This window comes from Carcharodon carcharias, chromosome 19 (assembly GCF_017639515.1).
Source record: "Carcharodon carcharias isolate sCarCar2 chromosome 19, sCarCar2.pri, whole genome shotgun sequence".
Lineage (NCBI taxonomy): Eukaryota > Metazoa > Chordata > Chondrichthyes > Lamniformes > Lamnidae > Carcharodon > Carcharodon carcharias.
Window position 1 is genome coordinate 63,076,130 of NC_054485.1, and position 14,097 is coordinate 63,090,226.

The 14,097-nt window shown below is 45.5% G+C and overlaps 1 protein-coding gene across 1 annotated transcript in view; it reads right to left on the reverse strand.

The window, feature by feature from the left end:
• The window catches only part of LOC121291488 (cytosolic 5'-nucleotidase 1A-like), a 175,396-nt gene that overhangs the window by 47,644 nt on the left and 113,655 nt on the right, over positions 1–14,097 (reverse strand). Inside the window, exon 3 of the mRNA XM_041212733.1 lies at positions 12,556–12,685. Coding sequence (XP_041068667.1) covers positions 12,556–12,685 — 130 coding nt within the window. The remainder of the gene's footprint in view (positions 1–12,555; positions 12,686–14,097) is intronic.

The following is a 14,097-nucleotide window of genomic DNA, read 5'->3' on the forward strand; positions in this document are numbered from 1 at the left end:
AATGAGAGAGCAATGTGTGTGTCTATGAGAGAGCAACGTGTGTGTCTGTGTGTGAGCGTGCAATGTGTGTGTCTGTGTTTAAGAGTAACTCTGTGTGTCTGGGTGAGAGAGCAATGTGTCTGTCTATGAAAGAGCAATGTGTCTGTCTGTGTATGAGCGAGCAATGTGTGTTTCTGTGTGCGAGAGCAATGTGTGTGTGTATGTGAGAGCAATGTGTGTGTCAATGAGAGAGCAACGTGTGTGTCTATGACAGAGCAGTGTGTGTGTCGGTGTGAGAGCAACATGCGTGTCTGTGTGTGAGAGCAATCTGTGTGTCTATGAGAGAGCAATGTGTGTGTCTGTGTGAGAGAGCAAAGTGCGTGTCTATGAGAGAACAACGAGTGTGTCTGAGTGAGAGAGCAATGTGTGTGTCTGTGTCTGACAGCAACGTGTGTGTCTGTGTGTGAGCAGGCAATGTGTGTGTATGAGAGACCAAACTGTGTTTCTGTGTGTGAGAGCAATGATTGTGTCTATGAGAGAGCAACATGTGTGTCTGTGTGTGAGAGCAATGTGTGTGTCTATGAGAGAGCAATGTGTGTGTCTGTGTGAAAGAGCAACATGTGTGTCTGTGTCTGACAGCAACGTGTGTGTCTATATGAGAGAGCAATGTGTGTGTCTATGAGAGCGCAACGTGTGTTTCTGTGTATGACCGAGCAATCTGTGTGTCTGTGTGTGAAAGCAACATGTGTGTCTATGTGAGAGAGCAATGGGTGCATCTATGAGAGAGCAGTGTGTGTCTGTGTGAGAGAGCAATGTGTGTGTATGAGAGACCAAAGTGTGTGTCTGTATGACAGAGCAATCTGTGTGTCTGTGTGTGAGACCATTGTGTGTGTCTCTCAGAGAGCAATATGTATGTCTGTTTGTGAGCATGCAATGTGTACGTCAGTGTGAGAGTAAAGTTTGTGTCTGTGTGAGATGCAATGTGTGTGTCTATGAGAGAAGAATGTGTCTGTCTGTGTGAGAGAGCAATGTGGGTCTCTGTGTATGAGAGCAATGTGTGTGTCTGTGTGAAAGAGCAATGTGCGTGTCTATCAGAGAGCAACGTGTGATTCTGTGTGTGAGCAAGCAATGTGTGTGTCTGTGTGAGAGAGCAACGTGTGTGTCTGTGTGAGAGAGCAATGTGTGTGTCTATGAGTGCCCAAAGTGTGTGTCTGTGTGTGGGAGCAATGAGAGTGTCTATGAAGAGAAATGTGTGTCTGTGTGTGAGTGAGCAATATGTCTGTATGAGAGACCAAAGTGTGTGTCTGTGTGAGAGAGCAATCTTTGTGTCTGTGTGTGAGAGCAATGTGTGTGTGCGAGAGAGCAAAGTATGTGTCTATTAGAGAGCAACATGTGTGTCTGTGTGTGTTTGAGCATTGTGTGTGTCTGTGTGAGAGAGCAATGTCTGTGTCAATGAGAGAGCAAAGTGTGTGTCTGTGTGTGTATGAGCATTGTGTGTGTCGGTGTGAGAGATCAATGAGTGGGTCTGTGTGTGAGAGCAACGAGTGTGTCTGTGTGAGAGAGCAATGTGTGTGTCTGTGTGTGAGAGCAACATGTGTATATGTGAGAGCAATGTGTGTGTCTATGAGAGAGTAACGTGTGTGTCTATGATAGAGCAACGTGTTTGTCTGTGTGAGAGAGCAATGTGTGTGTCTGTGTGTGGGAGCAATGAGAGTTTCTATGAGAGAGCAATGTGTGTGGCTGTGTGTGAGCGAGCAATGTGTGTGTCTGTGTGAGAGAGCAATATGTATGTCTGTGTGTGAGCGAGCAATGTGTGTGAATGAGAGACCAAAGTGTGTTCCTGTGTGACAGAGCATCTGTGTGTCTGTGTGTGAGACCATTGTGTGTATCTCTCAGAGAGCAATGTGTATGTCTGTTAGTGAGCGTGCAATGTGTGAGAGTAAAGTTTGTGTCTGTGTGAGATGCAATGTGTGTGTCTATGAGAGAAGAATGTGTCTGTCTGCGTGAGAGAGCAATGTTGGCCTCTGTGTATGAGAGCAATGTGTGTGTCTATCAGAGAGCAACGTGTGATTCTGAGTATCAGCAAGCAATGTGTGTGTCTGTGTGAGAGAGCAACGTGTGTGTCTGTGTGAGACAGCAATGTGTGTGTCTGTTTGAGTGAGCAATGTGTGTGTCTGTGTGAGAGAGAAATGTGTTTGTCTATGAGAGCCCAAAGTGTGTCTATGGCAGACCAATGTCTGTGCCCATGTGTGAGAGCAATGTGTGTGTCAATGAGAGAGCAATGTGTGTGTCTATGAGAGAGCAATGTGTGTGTCTGTGTGAGAGAGCAATGTTTGTGTCTGTGTGAGAGAGCAATGTGTGTGTCTGTGTGTGGGAGCAATGAGAGTCTCTCTGAGAGAGCAATGTGTGTGTGTGTGAGCGAGCAATGTGTGTGTCTGTGTGTGAGAGCAATGTGTTTGTGTGTGTGAGAGACCAATGTGTGTGTCTATGAGTGCCCAAAGTGTGTGTCTGTGTGTGAGAGCAATGTGTGTGTCTGTGTGTGAGAGCCACATGTGTGCCTGTGTGAGACACCAATGTGTGTGTCTATGAGTGCCCAAAGTGTGTGTCTGTGTGTGGGAGCAATGAGAGTGTCTATGAAGAGAAATGTGTGTCTGTGTGTGAGTGAGCAATATGTCTGTATGAGAGACCAAAGTGTGTGTCTGTGTGAGAGAGCAATCTTTGTGTCTGTGTGTGAGAGCAATGTGTGTGTGCGAGAGAGCAAAGTATGTGTCTATTAGAGAGCAACATGTGTGTCTGTGTGTGTTTGAGCATTGTGTGTGTCTGTGTGAGAGAGCAATGTCTGTGTCAATTAGAGAGCAAAGTGTGTGTCTGTGTGTGTATGAGCGTTGTGTGTGTCGGTGTGAGAGATCAATGAGTGGGTCTGTGTGTGAGAGCAACGAGTGTGTCTGTGTGAGAGAGCAATGTGTGTGTCTGTGTGTGAAAGCAACATGTGTATATGTGAGAGCAATGTGTGTGTCTATGAGAGAGTAACGTGTTTGTCTGTGTGAGAGAGCAATGTGTGTGTCTGTGTGTGGGAGCAATGAGAGTTTCTATGAGAGAGCAATGTGTGTGGCTGTGTGTGAGCGAGCAATGTGTGTGTCTGTGTGAGAGAGCAATATGTATGTCTGTGTGTGAGCGAGCAATGTGTGTGAATGAGAGACCAAAGTGTGTTTCTGTGTGACAGAGCATCTGTGTGTCTGTGTGTGAGACCATTGTGTGTGTCTCGCAGAGAGCAATGTGTATGTCTGTTAGTGAGCGTGCAATGTGTGAGAGTAAAGTTTGTGTCTGTGTGAGATGCAATGTGTGTGTCTATGAGAGAAGAATGTGTCTGTCTGCGTGAGAGAGCAATGTTGGCCTCTGTGTATGAGAGCAATGTGTGTGTCTATCAGAGAGCAACGTGTGATTCTGAGTATCAGCAAGCAATGTGTGTGTCTGTGTGAGAGAGCAACGTGTGTGTCTGTGTGAGACAGCAATGTGTGTGTCTGTTTGAGTGAGCAATGTGTGTGTCTGTGTGAGAGAGAAATGTGTTTGTCTATGAGAGCCCAAAGTGTGTCTATGGCAGACCAATGTCTGTGCACATGTGTGAGAGCAATGTGTGTGTCAATGAGAGAGCAATGTGTGTGTCTATGAGACAGCAATGTGTGTGTCTGTTTGAGAGAGCAATGTGTGTGTCTGTTTGTGAGAGAAATGTGTGTGTCTGTGTGCGAAAGCAACGTGTGTCTATGTGTGAGAGCAATGTGTGTGTCAATGAGAGAGCAATGTGTGTGTGTGTGTGAAAGAGCAATGTGCGTGTCTATCAGAGAGCAACGTGTGATTCTGTGTGTGAGCAAGCAATGTGTGTGTCTGTGTGAGAGAGCAACGTGTGTGTCTGTGTGAGACAGCAATGTGTGTGTCTGTTTGAGTGAGCAATGTGTGTGTCTGTGTGAGAGAGAAATGTGTTTGTCTATGAGAGCCCAAAGTGTGTCTATGGCAGACCAATGTTTGTGCCCATGTGTGAGAGCAATGTGTGTGTCAATAAGAGAGCAATGTGTGTGTCTATGAGACAGCAATGTGTGTCTGTTTGAGAGAGCAATGTGTGTGTCTGTGTGTGAGAGAAATGTGTGTGTCTGTGTGTGAAAGCAACGTGTGTGTATGTGTGAGAGCAATGTGTGTGTCAATGAGAGAGCAATGTGTGTGTCTATGAGACAGCAATGTGTGTGTCTGTTTGAGTGAGCAATGTGTGTGTCTGTGTGAGAGAGAAATGTGTGTGTCTATGGGAGCCCAAAGTGTGTCTATGGCAGACCAACGTGTGTGCCCATGTGTGAGAGCAATGTGTGTGTCAATGAGAGAGCAATGTGTGTGTCTATGAGACAGCAATGTGTGTGTCAGTTTGAGAGAGCAATGTGTGTGTCTGTGTGTGAAAGCAACGTGTGTGTCAATGAGAGAGCAATGTGTGTGTCTATGAGACAGCAATGTGTGTGTCTGTGTGAGAGAGAAATGTGTGTGTCTATGGGAGCCCAAAGTGTGTCTATGGCAGACCAACATGTGTGCTCATGTGTGAGAGCAATGTGTGTGTCAATGAGAGAGCAATGTGTGTGTCTATGAGACAGCAATGTGATGTCTGTTTGAGAGAGCAATGTGTGTGTCTGTGTGAGAGAGCAATATGTGTCTCTGTGTGTGAGCGAACAATGTGTGTGTATGAAGGACCAAAGTGTGTGTCTGTGTGAGAGAGCAACGTGTGTGTCTGTGTGAGACAGCAATGTGTGTGTCTGTTTGAGTGAGCAATGTGTGTGTCTGTGTGAGAGAGAAATGTGTTTGTCTATGAGAGCCCAAAGTGTGTCTATGGCAGACCAATGTCTGTGCCCATGTGTGAGAGCAATGTGTGTGTCAATGAGAGAGCAATGTGTGTGTCTATGAGACAGCAATGTGTGTGTCTGTTTGAGAGAGCAATGTGTGTGTCTGTTTGTGAGAGAAATGTGTGTGTCTGTGTGCAAAAGCAACGTGTGTCTATGTGTGAGAGCAATGTGTGTGTCAATGAGAGAGCAATGTGTGTGTGTGTGTGTGAAAGAGCAATGTGCGTGTCTATCAGAGAGCAACGTGTGATTCTGTGTGTGAGCAAGCAATGTGTGTGTCTGTGTGAGAGAGCAACGTGTGTGTCTGTGTGAGACAGCAATGTGTGTATCTGTTTGAGTGAGCAATGTGTGTGTCTGTGTGAGAGAGAAATGTGTTTGTCTATGAGAGCCCAAAGTGTGTCTATGGCAGACCAATGTTTGTGCCCATGTGTGAGAGCAATGTGTGTGTCAATAAGAGAGTAATGTGTGTGTCTATGAGACAGCAATGTGTGTGTCTGTTTGAGAGAGCAATGTGTGTGTCTGTGTGTGAGAGAAATGTGTGTGTCTGTGTGTGAAAGCAACGTGTGTGTATGTGTGAGAGCAATGTGTGTGTCAATGAGAGAGCAATGTGTGTGTCTATGAGACAGCAATGTGTGTGTCTGTTTGAGTGAGCAATGTGTGTGTCTGTGTGAGAGAGAAATGTGTGTGTCTATGGGAGCCCAAAGTGTGTCTATGGCAGACCAACGTGTGTGCCCATGTGTGAGAGCAATGTGTGTGTCAATGAGAGAGCAATGTGTGTATCTATGAGACAGCAATGTGTGTGTCAGTTTGAGAGAGCAATGTGTGTGTCTGTGTGTGAGAGAAATGTGTGTGTCTGTGTGTGAAAGCAACGTGTGTGTCAATGAGAGAGCAATGTGTGTGTCTATGAGACAGCAATGTGTGTGTCTGTGTGAGAGAGAAATGTGTGTGTCTATGGGAGCCCAAAGTGTGTCTATGGCAGACCAACGTGTGTGCTCATGTGTGAGAGCAATGTGTGTGTCAATGAGAGAGCAATGTGTGTGTCTATGAGACAGCAATGTGATGTCTGTTTGAAAGAGCAACGTGTGTGTCTGTGTAAGAGAGCAACGTGTGTGTCTATGAGAGAGCAATGTGTGTGTCTGTGTGAGAGAGCAATGTGTGTGTCTGTGTGTGAGAGCAATGTGTCTGTCTGTGTGAGAGAGCAATATGTGTCTCTGTGTGTGAGCGAACAATGTGTGTGTATGAAGGACCAAAGTGTGTGTCTGTGTGAGAGAGCAAAGTGTGTGTCTGTGTGACAGAGCAATATATATGTCTGTGTGTGAGCGAGCAATGTGTGTGTATGAGAGATCAAAGTGTGTGTCTGTGTGACAGAACAATCTGTGTGTCTATGTGTGAGACCAATGTGTGTGTCTCTCAGAGAGCAATGTGTATGTCTGTTTGTGAGCATGCAATGCGTATATCTGTGTGAGAGTAAAGTCTGTGTCTGTGTGAGATGCAACGTGTGTGTCTATGAGAGAAGAATGTGTCTGTCTGTGTGAGAGAGCAATGTGGGTGTCTGTGTATGAGAGCATTGTGTGGGTCTGTGTGAGACAGCAATGTGTGTGTCTATGAGAAAGCAATGTGTGTGTCAGTGTGTGTGTGACCGTTGTATGTGTCTGTGTGAGAGAGCAATGTGTGTGTCTGTGTGTGAGAGCAACGTGTGTGTCTGTGTGAGAGAGCAATTTGTGTGTCTTTGAGAGAGCAATGTGTGTGTCTGTATGTGAGAGTAATGTGTGCGCCTTTGAGAGAGCAAGGTGTGTGTCTGTGTGTGCGAGCAATGTGTGTGTCTATGTGAGGGAGCAATGTGAGCGTCTATGAGACAGCAATGCATGTGTCAGTGTGAAAACGCAATGTGTGCATGTGTGTGTGAAAGCAATGTGTGTCTATGAGAGAGCATTGTGTGTGTCTGTGTGAGAGAGCAATGTGTGTGTCTATGATAGCGCAACGTGTGTTTCAGTGTATGAGCGAGCAATTTGTGTGTCTATGTGTGAAAGCAATGTGTGTGTCTATGTGAGAGAGCAATGGGTGTGTCTACGAGAGAGCAACGTGTTTGTCTGTGTGAGAGAGCAACGTGTGTGCCTGTGTGTGGGAGCAATGAGAGTGTCTATGAGAGAGCAATGTGTGTGACTGTGTGAGAGAGCAATATGTATGTCTGTGTGTGAGTGAGCAATGTGTGTGTATGAGAGACCAAAGTGTGTGTCTGTGTGTCAGAGCAATCTGTGTGTCTATGTGTGAGACCAATGTGTGTGTCTCTCAGAGAGCAATGTGTATGTCTGTTTGTGAGCATGCAATGTGTATATCTGTGTGAGAGTAAAGTCTGTGTCTGTGTGAGATGCAACGTGTGTGTCTATGAGAGAAGAATGTGTCTGTCTGTGTGAGAGAGCAATGTGGGTGTCTGTGTATGACAGCATTGTGTGGGTCTGTGTGAGAGAGCAATGTGTGTGTCTGTGTGAGAGAGCAACGTGTGTGTCTGTGTGAGAGAGCAATGTGTGTGTCCATGAGAGACCAAAGTGTGTGTCTGTGAGTGAGAGCAATGTGTGCGTCTGTGAGGGAGCAACATGTGTGTCTGTGTGAGAGAGCAATTTGTGTCTTTGAGAGAGCAATGTGTGTGTCTGTGTGTGAGAGTAATGTGTGCATCTTTGAGAGAACAATGTGTGTGTCTGTGTGTGAGAGCAACGTGTGTGTCTGTGTGAGAGAGCAATGTGTGTGTCCATGAGAGACCAAAGTGTGTGTCTGTGAGTGAGAGCAATGTGTGCGTCTGTGAGGGAGCAACATATGTGTGTGTGAGAGAGCAATTTGTGTGTCTTTGAGAGAGCAACGTGTGTGTCTGTGTGTGAGAGTAATGTGTGCGTCTTTGAGAGAGCAATGTGTGTGTCTGTGTGTGAGAGCAACGTGTGTGTCTATGAGACAGCAATGCATGTGTCAGTGTGAAAGCGCAACGTGTGCATCTGTGTGTGAGAGCAATGTGTGTCTATGAGAGAGCATTGTGTGTGTCTGTGTGAGAGAGCAATATGTGTGTCTGTGTGAGAGATCAACATGTGTGCCTGTGTGAGAGAGCAATGTGTGTTTCTATGAGAGACCAAAGTGTTTGTCTGTCTGTGAGAGCAATATTTGTGTCATGAGAGAGCAAAGTGTGTGTGTGTGTGTGAGAGAGCAAAGTGTGTGTCTGTGTGTGAGAGCAATCTGTGTGTCTATGAGAGAGCAACATGTGTGTCTGCGTGTGAGCGAGCAATGTGAGTGTCTGTGTGAAAGAGCAACATGTGTGTCTGTGTGTCAGCGAGCAACGTGTGTGTATGAGAGACCAAAGTGTGTGTCTATGAGAGAGCAATGTTTGTGTCTGTGTGTGAGCGAGCAACATGTATGTCTGTGTCAGAGAGCAAAATGTGTGTCTGTGTGTGAGCTATCAATGTGTTTGTCTGTGTGAGAGAGCAATGTGTGTGGCTGTGTGTGAGAGCAATATGTGTGTCAATCAGAGAGCAATGTGTGTGTCTGTGTGAGACAGCAATGTGTGTGTCTGTGTGTGAGAGCAATGTGCGTGTCTGTGTGAGCGAGCAATGTATGTGTCTATGAGAGACCAAAGAGTGTGTCTGTGTGTGACAGCAATGTGTGTGTCTGTGTGTGTGAGCAATGTGTGTGTCTGTGTGTGAGAGCAATGTGAGAGTCTGTGTGTGAGAGCAATGTGTGTGTCTATGAAAGATCAACGTGTATGTCTGTGGGTGAGCGTGCAAAGTGTGTGTCTGTGTATGAGAGTAATGTGTGTGTCTGTGTGCGAGAGCAATGTGTGTGGCTGTGTGTGAGAGCAATGTGTGTGTCAATCAGAGAGCAATGTGTGTGTCTGTGTGAGACAGCAATGTTTGTGTCTGTGTGAGAGAGCAATGTATATATCTAAGAGAGAGCAATGTGTGTGCCTGTGTGTGAGACCAATGTGCGTGTCTGTGAGCAAGCAATGTATGTGTCTATGAGAGACCAAAGAGTGTGTCTGTGTGTGACAGCAATGTGTGTGTCTGTGTGAGAGAGCATTGTGTGTGCCTGCGTGTGAGACCAACTCGAGTGTCTGTGTGAGAGAGCAATGTGTGTGTCAATGAGAGAGCAACGTGTGTGTTAATGAGAGACCAAAGTGTGTGTCTGTGTGAGAGAGCTATGTGTGTGTCTGTGTGTGAGAGCAGTGTGTGTGTCTATGAGAGACCAAAGTGTGTGCCTGTGTGTGAGAGCAATGTGTGTGTCTGTGTGTGAGAGCAATGAGTGTGTCTATGAGAGAGCAACGTGTGTGTCTATGAGAGAGAAATTTGTGTGTCTATGAGAGAGCAACGTGTGTGTCTGTATGAGAGAGCAATGTATGTGTCTATAAGAGACCAAATTGTGTGTCTGTGTGAGAGAGCAATGTGTGTGTCTGTGTCAGAGAGCGACATGTGTGTCTGTGGGTCAGCGAGCAATGTGTGTGTATGAGAGACCAAAGTGTGTGTCTGTGTGTGACAGCAATGTGTGAGTCTGTATGTGATAGCAATGTGTGTGTCTATGAGAGATCAACGTGTATGTCTATGGGTGAGCGTGCAAAGTGTGTGTCTGTGTGTGAGAGTAATGTGTGTGTCTGTGTGCGAGAGCAATGTGTGTGGCTGTGTGTGAGAGCAGTGTGTGTGTCAATCAGACAGCAATGTGTGTGTCTGTGTGAGACAGCAATGTTTGTGTCTGTGTGAGAGTGCAATGTATATATCTATGAGAGAGCAATGTGTGTGCCTATGTGTGAGACCAATGTGCGTGTCTGTGTGAGCGAGCAATGTATGTGTCTATGAGAGACCAAAGAGTGTGTCTGTGTGTGACAGCAATGTGTGTGTCTGTGTGTGTGAGCAATGTGTGTGTCTATGAGAGACCATAGTGTGTGTCTGTGTGAGAGAGAAATGTGTGTGTCTGTGTGTGAGAGCAATGTGTGTGTCTATGAGAAAGCAACGTGTGTGTCTGTGTGTGAGCGAGCAATGTGTTTGTGTGTGTGAGACCAATGTGTGTGAGACCAATGTGTGTATCTATGAGAGCGCAATGTGTGTGTCTGTGTGAGAGAGCAATGTGTGTGCCTGCGTGTGAGACCAACTCGAGTGTCTGTGTGAGAGCAATGTGTGTGTCAATGAGAGAGCAACGTGTGTGTTAATGAGACACCAAAGTGTGTGTCTGTGTGAGAGAGCTATGTGTGTGTCTGTGTGTGAGAGCAATGTGTGAGTCTGTATGTGATAGCAATGTGTGTGTCTATGAGAGATCAACGTGTATGTCTGTGGGTGAGCGTGCAAAGTGTGTGTCTGTGTGCGAGAGCAATGTGTGTGGCTGTGTGTGAGAGCAATGTGTGTGTCTGTGTCAGACAGCAATGTTTGTTTCTGTGTGAGAGAGCAATGTATATATCTATGAGAGAGCAATGTGTGTGCCTGTGTGTGAGACCAATGTGTGTGTCTCTGAGAGAGCAATGTGTGTGTCTGTGTGAGAGAGCAATGTGTGTGTCTGTGTGAGAGAGCAATGTGTGTGTCTGTGTGAGAGAGCAATGTGTCTGTGCATGAGCGAGCAATGTGTGTGTCTGCGTGTGAGAGCATTGTGTGTGTGTGTGTGTGTGAGATCAATGTGCGTGTCAATGAGAGAGCAACGTGTGTGTCTATGAGAGAGCTATGTGTGTGTCTATGAGAGAGCAATGTATGTGTCTGTGTTTGAGAGCAACATTTGTGTCTGTGTGAGAGAGCAATGTGTGTGTCTATGAGAGACCAAAGTGTGTTTCTGTGTGAGAGAGCAATGTGTGTGTCTATGAGAGAGCAATGTACGAGTCTTTGTGTGAGCGAGCAATGTGTATCTCTGTGTGAGAGAGCAATGTGTTTGTCCATGAGAGACCAAAGTGTGTGTCTGTGTGAGAGAGCATTGTGTGTGTCTACGAGAGAGCAATATGTGTGTCTGTCTGTGAGCGAGCAATGTGTGTGTCTGTTTGAGAGGGCAATGTGTGTGTCTGTGTGTGAGTGCGATGTGTGTGGCTGTGTGTGAGAGCAATGTGTGTGTCAATCAGAAAGCAACGTGTGTGTCTGTGTGTGAGAGCAATGTGTGTGTCTATGAGAGAGCAAGGTGTGTGTGTGTGTGTGTGTCAGCATTGAGTGTGACAGAGCAATGTGTGTGTCTATGAGAGAGCAATGTGTGTGTCTGTGTGTGTGCGAGTAATGTGTATGTGTGTGAGAGAGCAATGTGTGTGTCTGTGTGTGAGAGTAATGTGTGTATCTGTGTGTGAGAGTAATGTGTGTGTCTGTGTGTGAGAGCAATATGTGTGTCTATGAGAGAGCAACGTGTGTGTCTGTGTGTGAGCAAGCAATGTGTGTCTGTGTGTGTGTGAGCAATTTGTGTGTATGTCTGTGTGTGAGGAAGCAATCTGTGTCTGTGTATGAGAGTAATGTGTGTGTGTCTATGAGAAAGCAACGTGTATGTCTGTGTATGAGCGAGCAATGTGTGTGTCTGTGTGTGAGAGCAACGTGTGTGTGTGTGAGATCAATGTGTGTGTCTGTGTGAGAGAGCAACGTGTGTCTCTGTATGAGAGCAATGTGTGTGTCGATCTGAGAGCAATGTGTGTGCCTGTGTGAGAGAGTAATATGTGTGTCTGTGTGTGAGAGCAACGTGTGTGTCTGTGTGTGAGAGCAACGTGTGTGTCTATGAGAGAGCAATGTGTGTGGCTGTGTGAGTGAGCAATATGTGTGTCTGTGAGAGAGCAATATGTGTGTCTGTGTGTGAGAGCAACGTGTGTCAGTGTGATCGAGCAATTTGTGTGTCTATGAGAGACCAAAGTGTGTGTCTATGTGTGAGAGCAATGTGTGTGTCTATGAGAGAGCAACGTGTGCGACTGTGTGGGAGAGCAATGTGTGTGTCTATGAGAGACCATCGTGTGTGTCTGTATGAGAGGGCAACGTGTGTGTCTGTGTGTGTGAGCAATGTGTGTGTATGAGAGACCAAAGTGTGTGTCTGTGTGAGACCCATGTGTGTGTCTTTGTGTGAGAGAGCAATGTGTGTGTCTATGAGAGAGCAATGTGTGTGTCTGGGTGTGTGTGAGCAATGTGTGCATCTGTGTGAGAGAGCAAGGCACTGTTAGGAGAAAGGACCAATCGTTTCTGACTGGATTGAGGAGACAGTTCTACACTTAAAGGGTCCTGAAACACTGCCCCAGAGAGCTGAGCATTTTCCATGGTTGAAGATATTCAAGGCTGAGACAGACAGGCTTTTGGGGTCTAAGGGAATCAGGGTATAGAGTAACTGGGCAGGTAAGTGGAGTTGAGGTTGCAGATTTGACTTGATCATATTGAACAGTGCATCGGTTTCATTTAGCTGAATGGTTTACTCCTGCTCCTATTTCTTATATTCTTAGATAACCATTTGTATATGTGAGACAGTGACTGAGAGAGAGAGATAGATAGATAGAGAGTTTGAGAGAGAGAGTGTGTGTGTGTGAGAGACAGAGAACAGAATGAGGTAGAGAGAGAGAGAGAGACAGAGAGAGAGAGAGAGGGGGAGAGAGGAAGAGAGAGAACGTGAGAGTGAGTGTAAGAGATAATTTGAGAGAGAAGTGTGTCTTAGTGTGTCGGGGGGTGAGGGGAGGCAGGGGGTGGAGGTGCGGAGGGAGCAAGGTGTGTAGAAAAGAGGACCGGTGCGAGGGCATTGTTTTACTTACCATAGTGGTTGATGCTGTTGATAAGCCGCACACCAACTTGGGCATGATTGTTGGTTACTAGAACGATATCAAAGAGCTCATCACTGGCTGGATACAGGTCCCTCAGCTGCTCATTAACAGCCTCCACAGCCTTAAGACAAACAAACAACAATTTACATTTATCTCATACATTGAATGTGGTTACGTGCCCCCCCAAGGTGCCTCACTGGTTCTAATTTTTCAAAATTCCCCAGATTTGGGGAAGGTTCCATTAGATTGGAAAATAGCAAATGTAACTCCTTTATTCAAACAGGGAGGGAAACAGAAAGCAGGAAACTACAGGCCAGTTAGCTTAACATCTGTCTTAGGGAAAATGTTAGAAGCTATTTTTAAAGATGTTATAGCAGGCTACTTGGATAAGCTCAAAGCAATCATGCAGAGTCAACACGGTTTTGTGAAAGGGAAATCATGTTTAACCAAATTATTGAAGTTCTTTGAAGAAGTAACATGTGCTGTGGATAAAGGGGAACTGGTGGATGTACTGTACTTAGATTTCCAGAAGGTATTTATAAGGTGCCACATCAAAGGTTATTGCAGAAAATAAAAGCTCATGGTGTTGGGGGTAACATATTGGCATGGATAGAAGATTGCCTGGCAAACAGGAAGCAGAGAGTCTTTTTCATAAATGGGTCTTTTTCAAGTTGGCAAAACGAGTGGTGTGCCACAAAGATCAGTGCTGGGACCTCAACTGTTTACAATTTATATAAATGACTTGGATGAAGGGATGGATGGGATGGTTGCCAAATTTGCTGAAGACACAAAGATAGATAGGAAAGTAAATTGTGAAGAGGACATAAGGAGGTTGAAAATAGGTATAGATAGGTTAAGTGAAGGGCAAAGATCTGTCAGATAGAGTATAATGTAGGAAAATGTGAAATTGTCCATTTTGGCAGGGAGAACAAAAAAGCTTATTATCTAAATGGTGAGAGATTGCAGAACTCTTAAGATTCAGAGGGATCTGGGTGTCCTCGTGCATGAATCACAACAGGTTAGTATGCAACAGGTAATTAGGAAAGCTAATAGAATGTTATCATTTATTGTGAGGGGAATTGAATACAAAAGTAAAGAGGTCATGTTTCAGTTATACAGGGCATTGGTGAGACCACATCTGGAGTATTGTGTACAGTATTGGTCACCTTATTTAAGGAAGGATATATATGTGTTAGAAGCGATTCAGAGAAGGTTTACCAGACGAATACCTGGACTGGGCAGGTTGTCTTATGAGGAAAGGTTGGACAGGCTAGGCTTGTATCAGCTGACGTTTAGAAAATTAAGAGGTGACTTGACTGAAAATTGACGTGGAGAGGATGATTCCTCTTGTGGAAGAATCTAGAACTATAGGTCACTGTTTAAAAGTAAGGGGTCAACCATTTAAAACAGAGATGAGGCGAAATATTTTCCCTCAGAGGGTCGTGAGTCTTTGGAACACTCTTCCTGAAAAGGTGGAGGAAGCAGAGTTATTGAATATTTTGAAGGCAGAAGTGGATAGATTCTTGGTAAGTA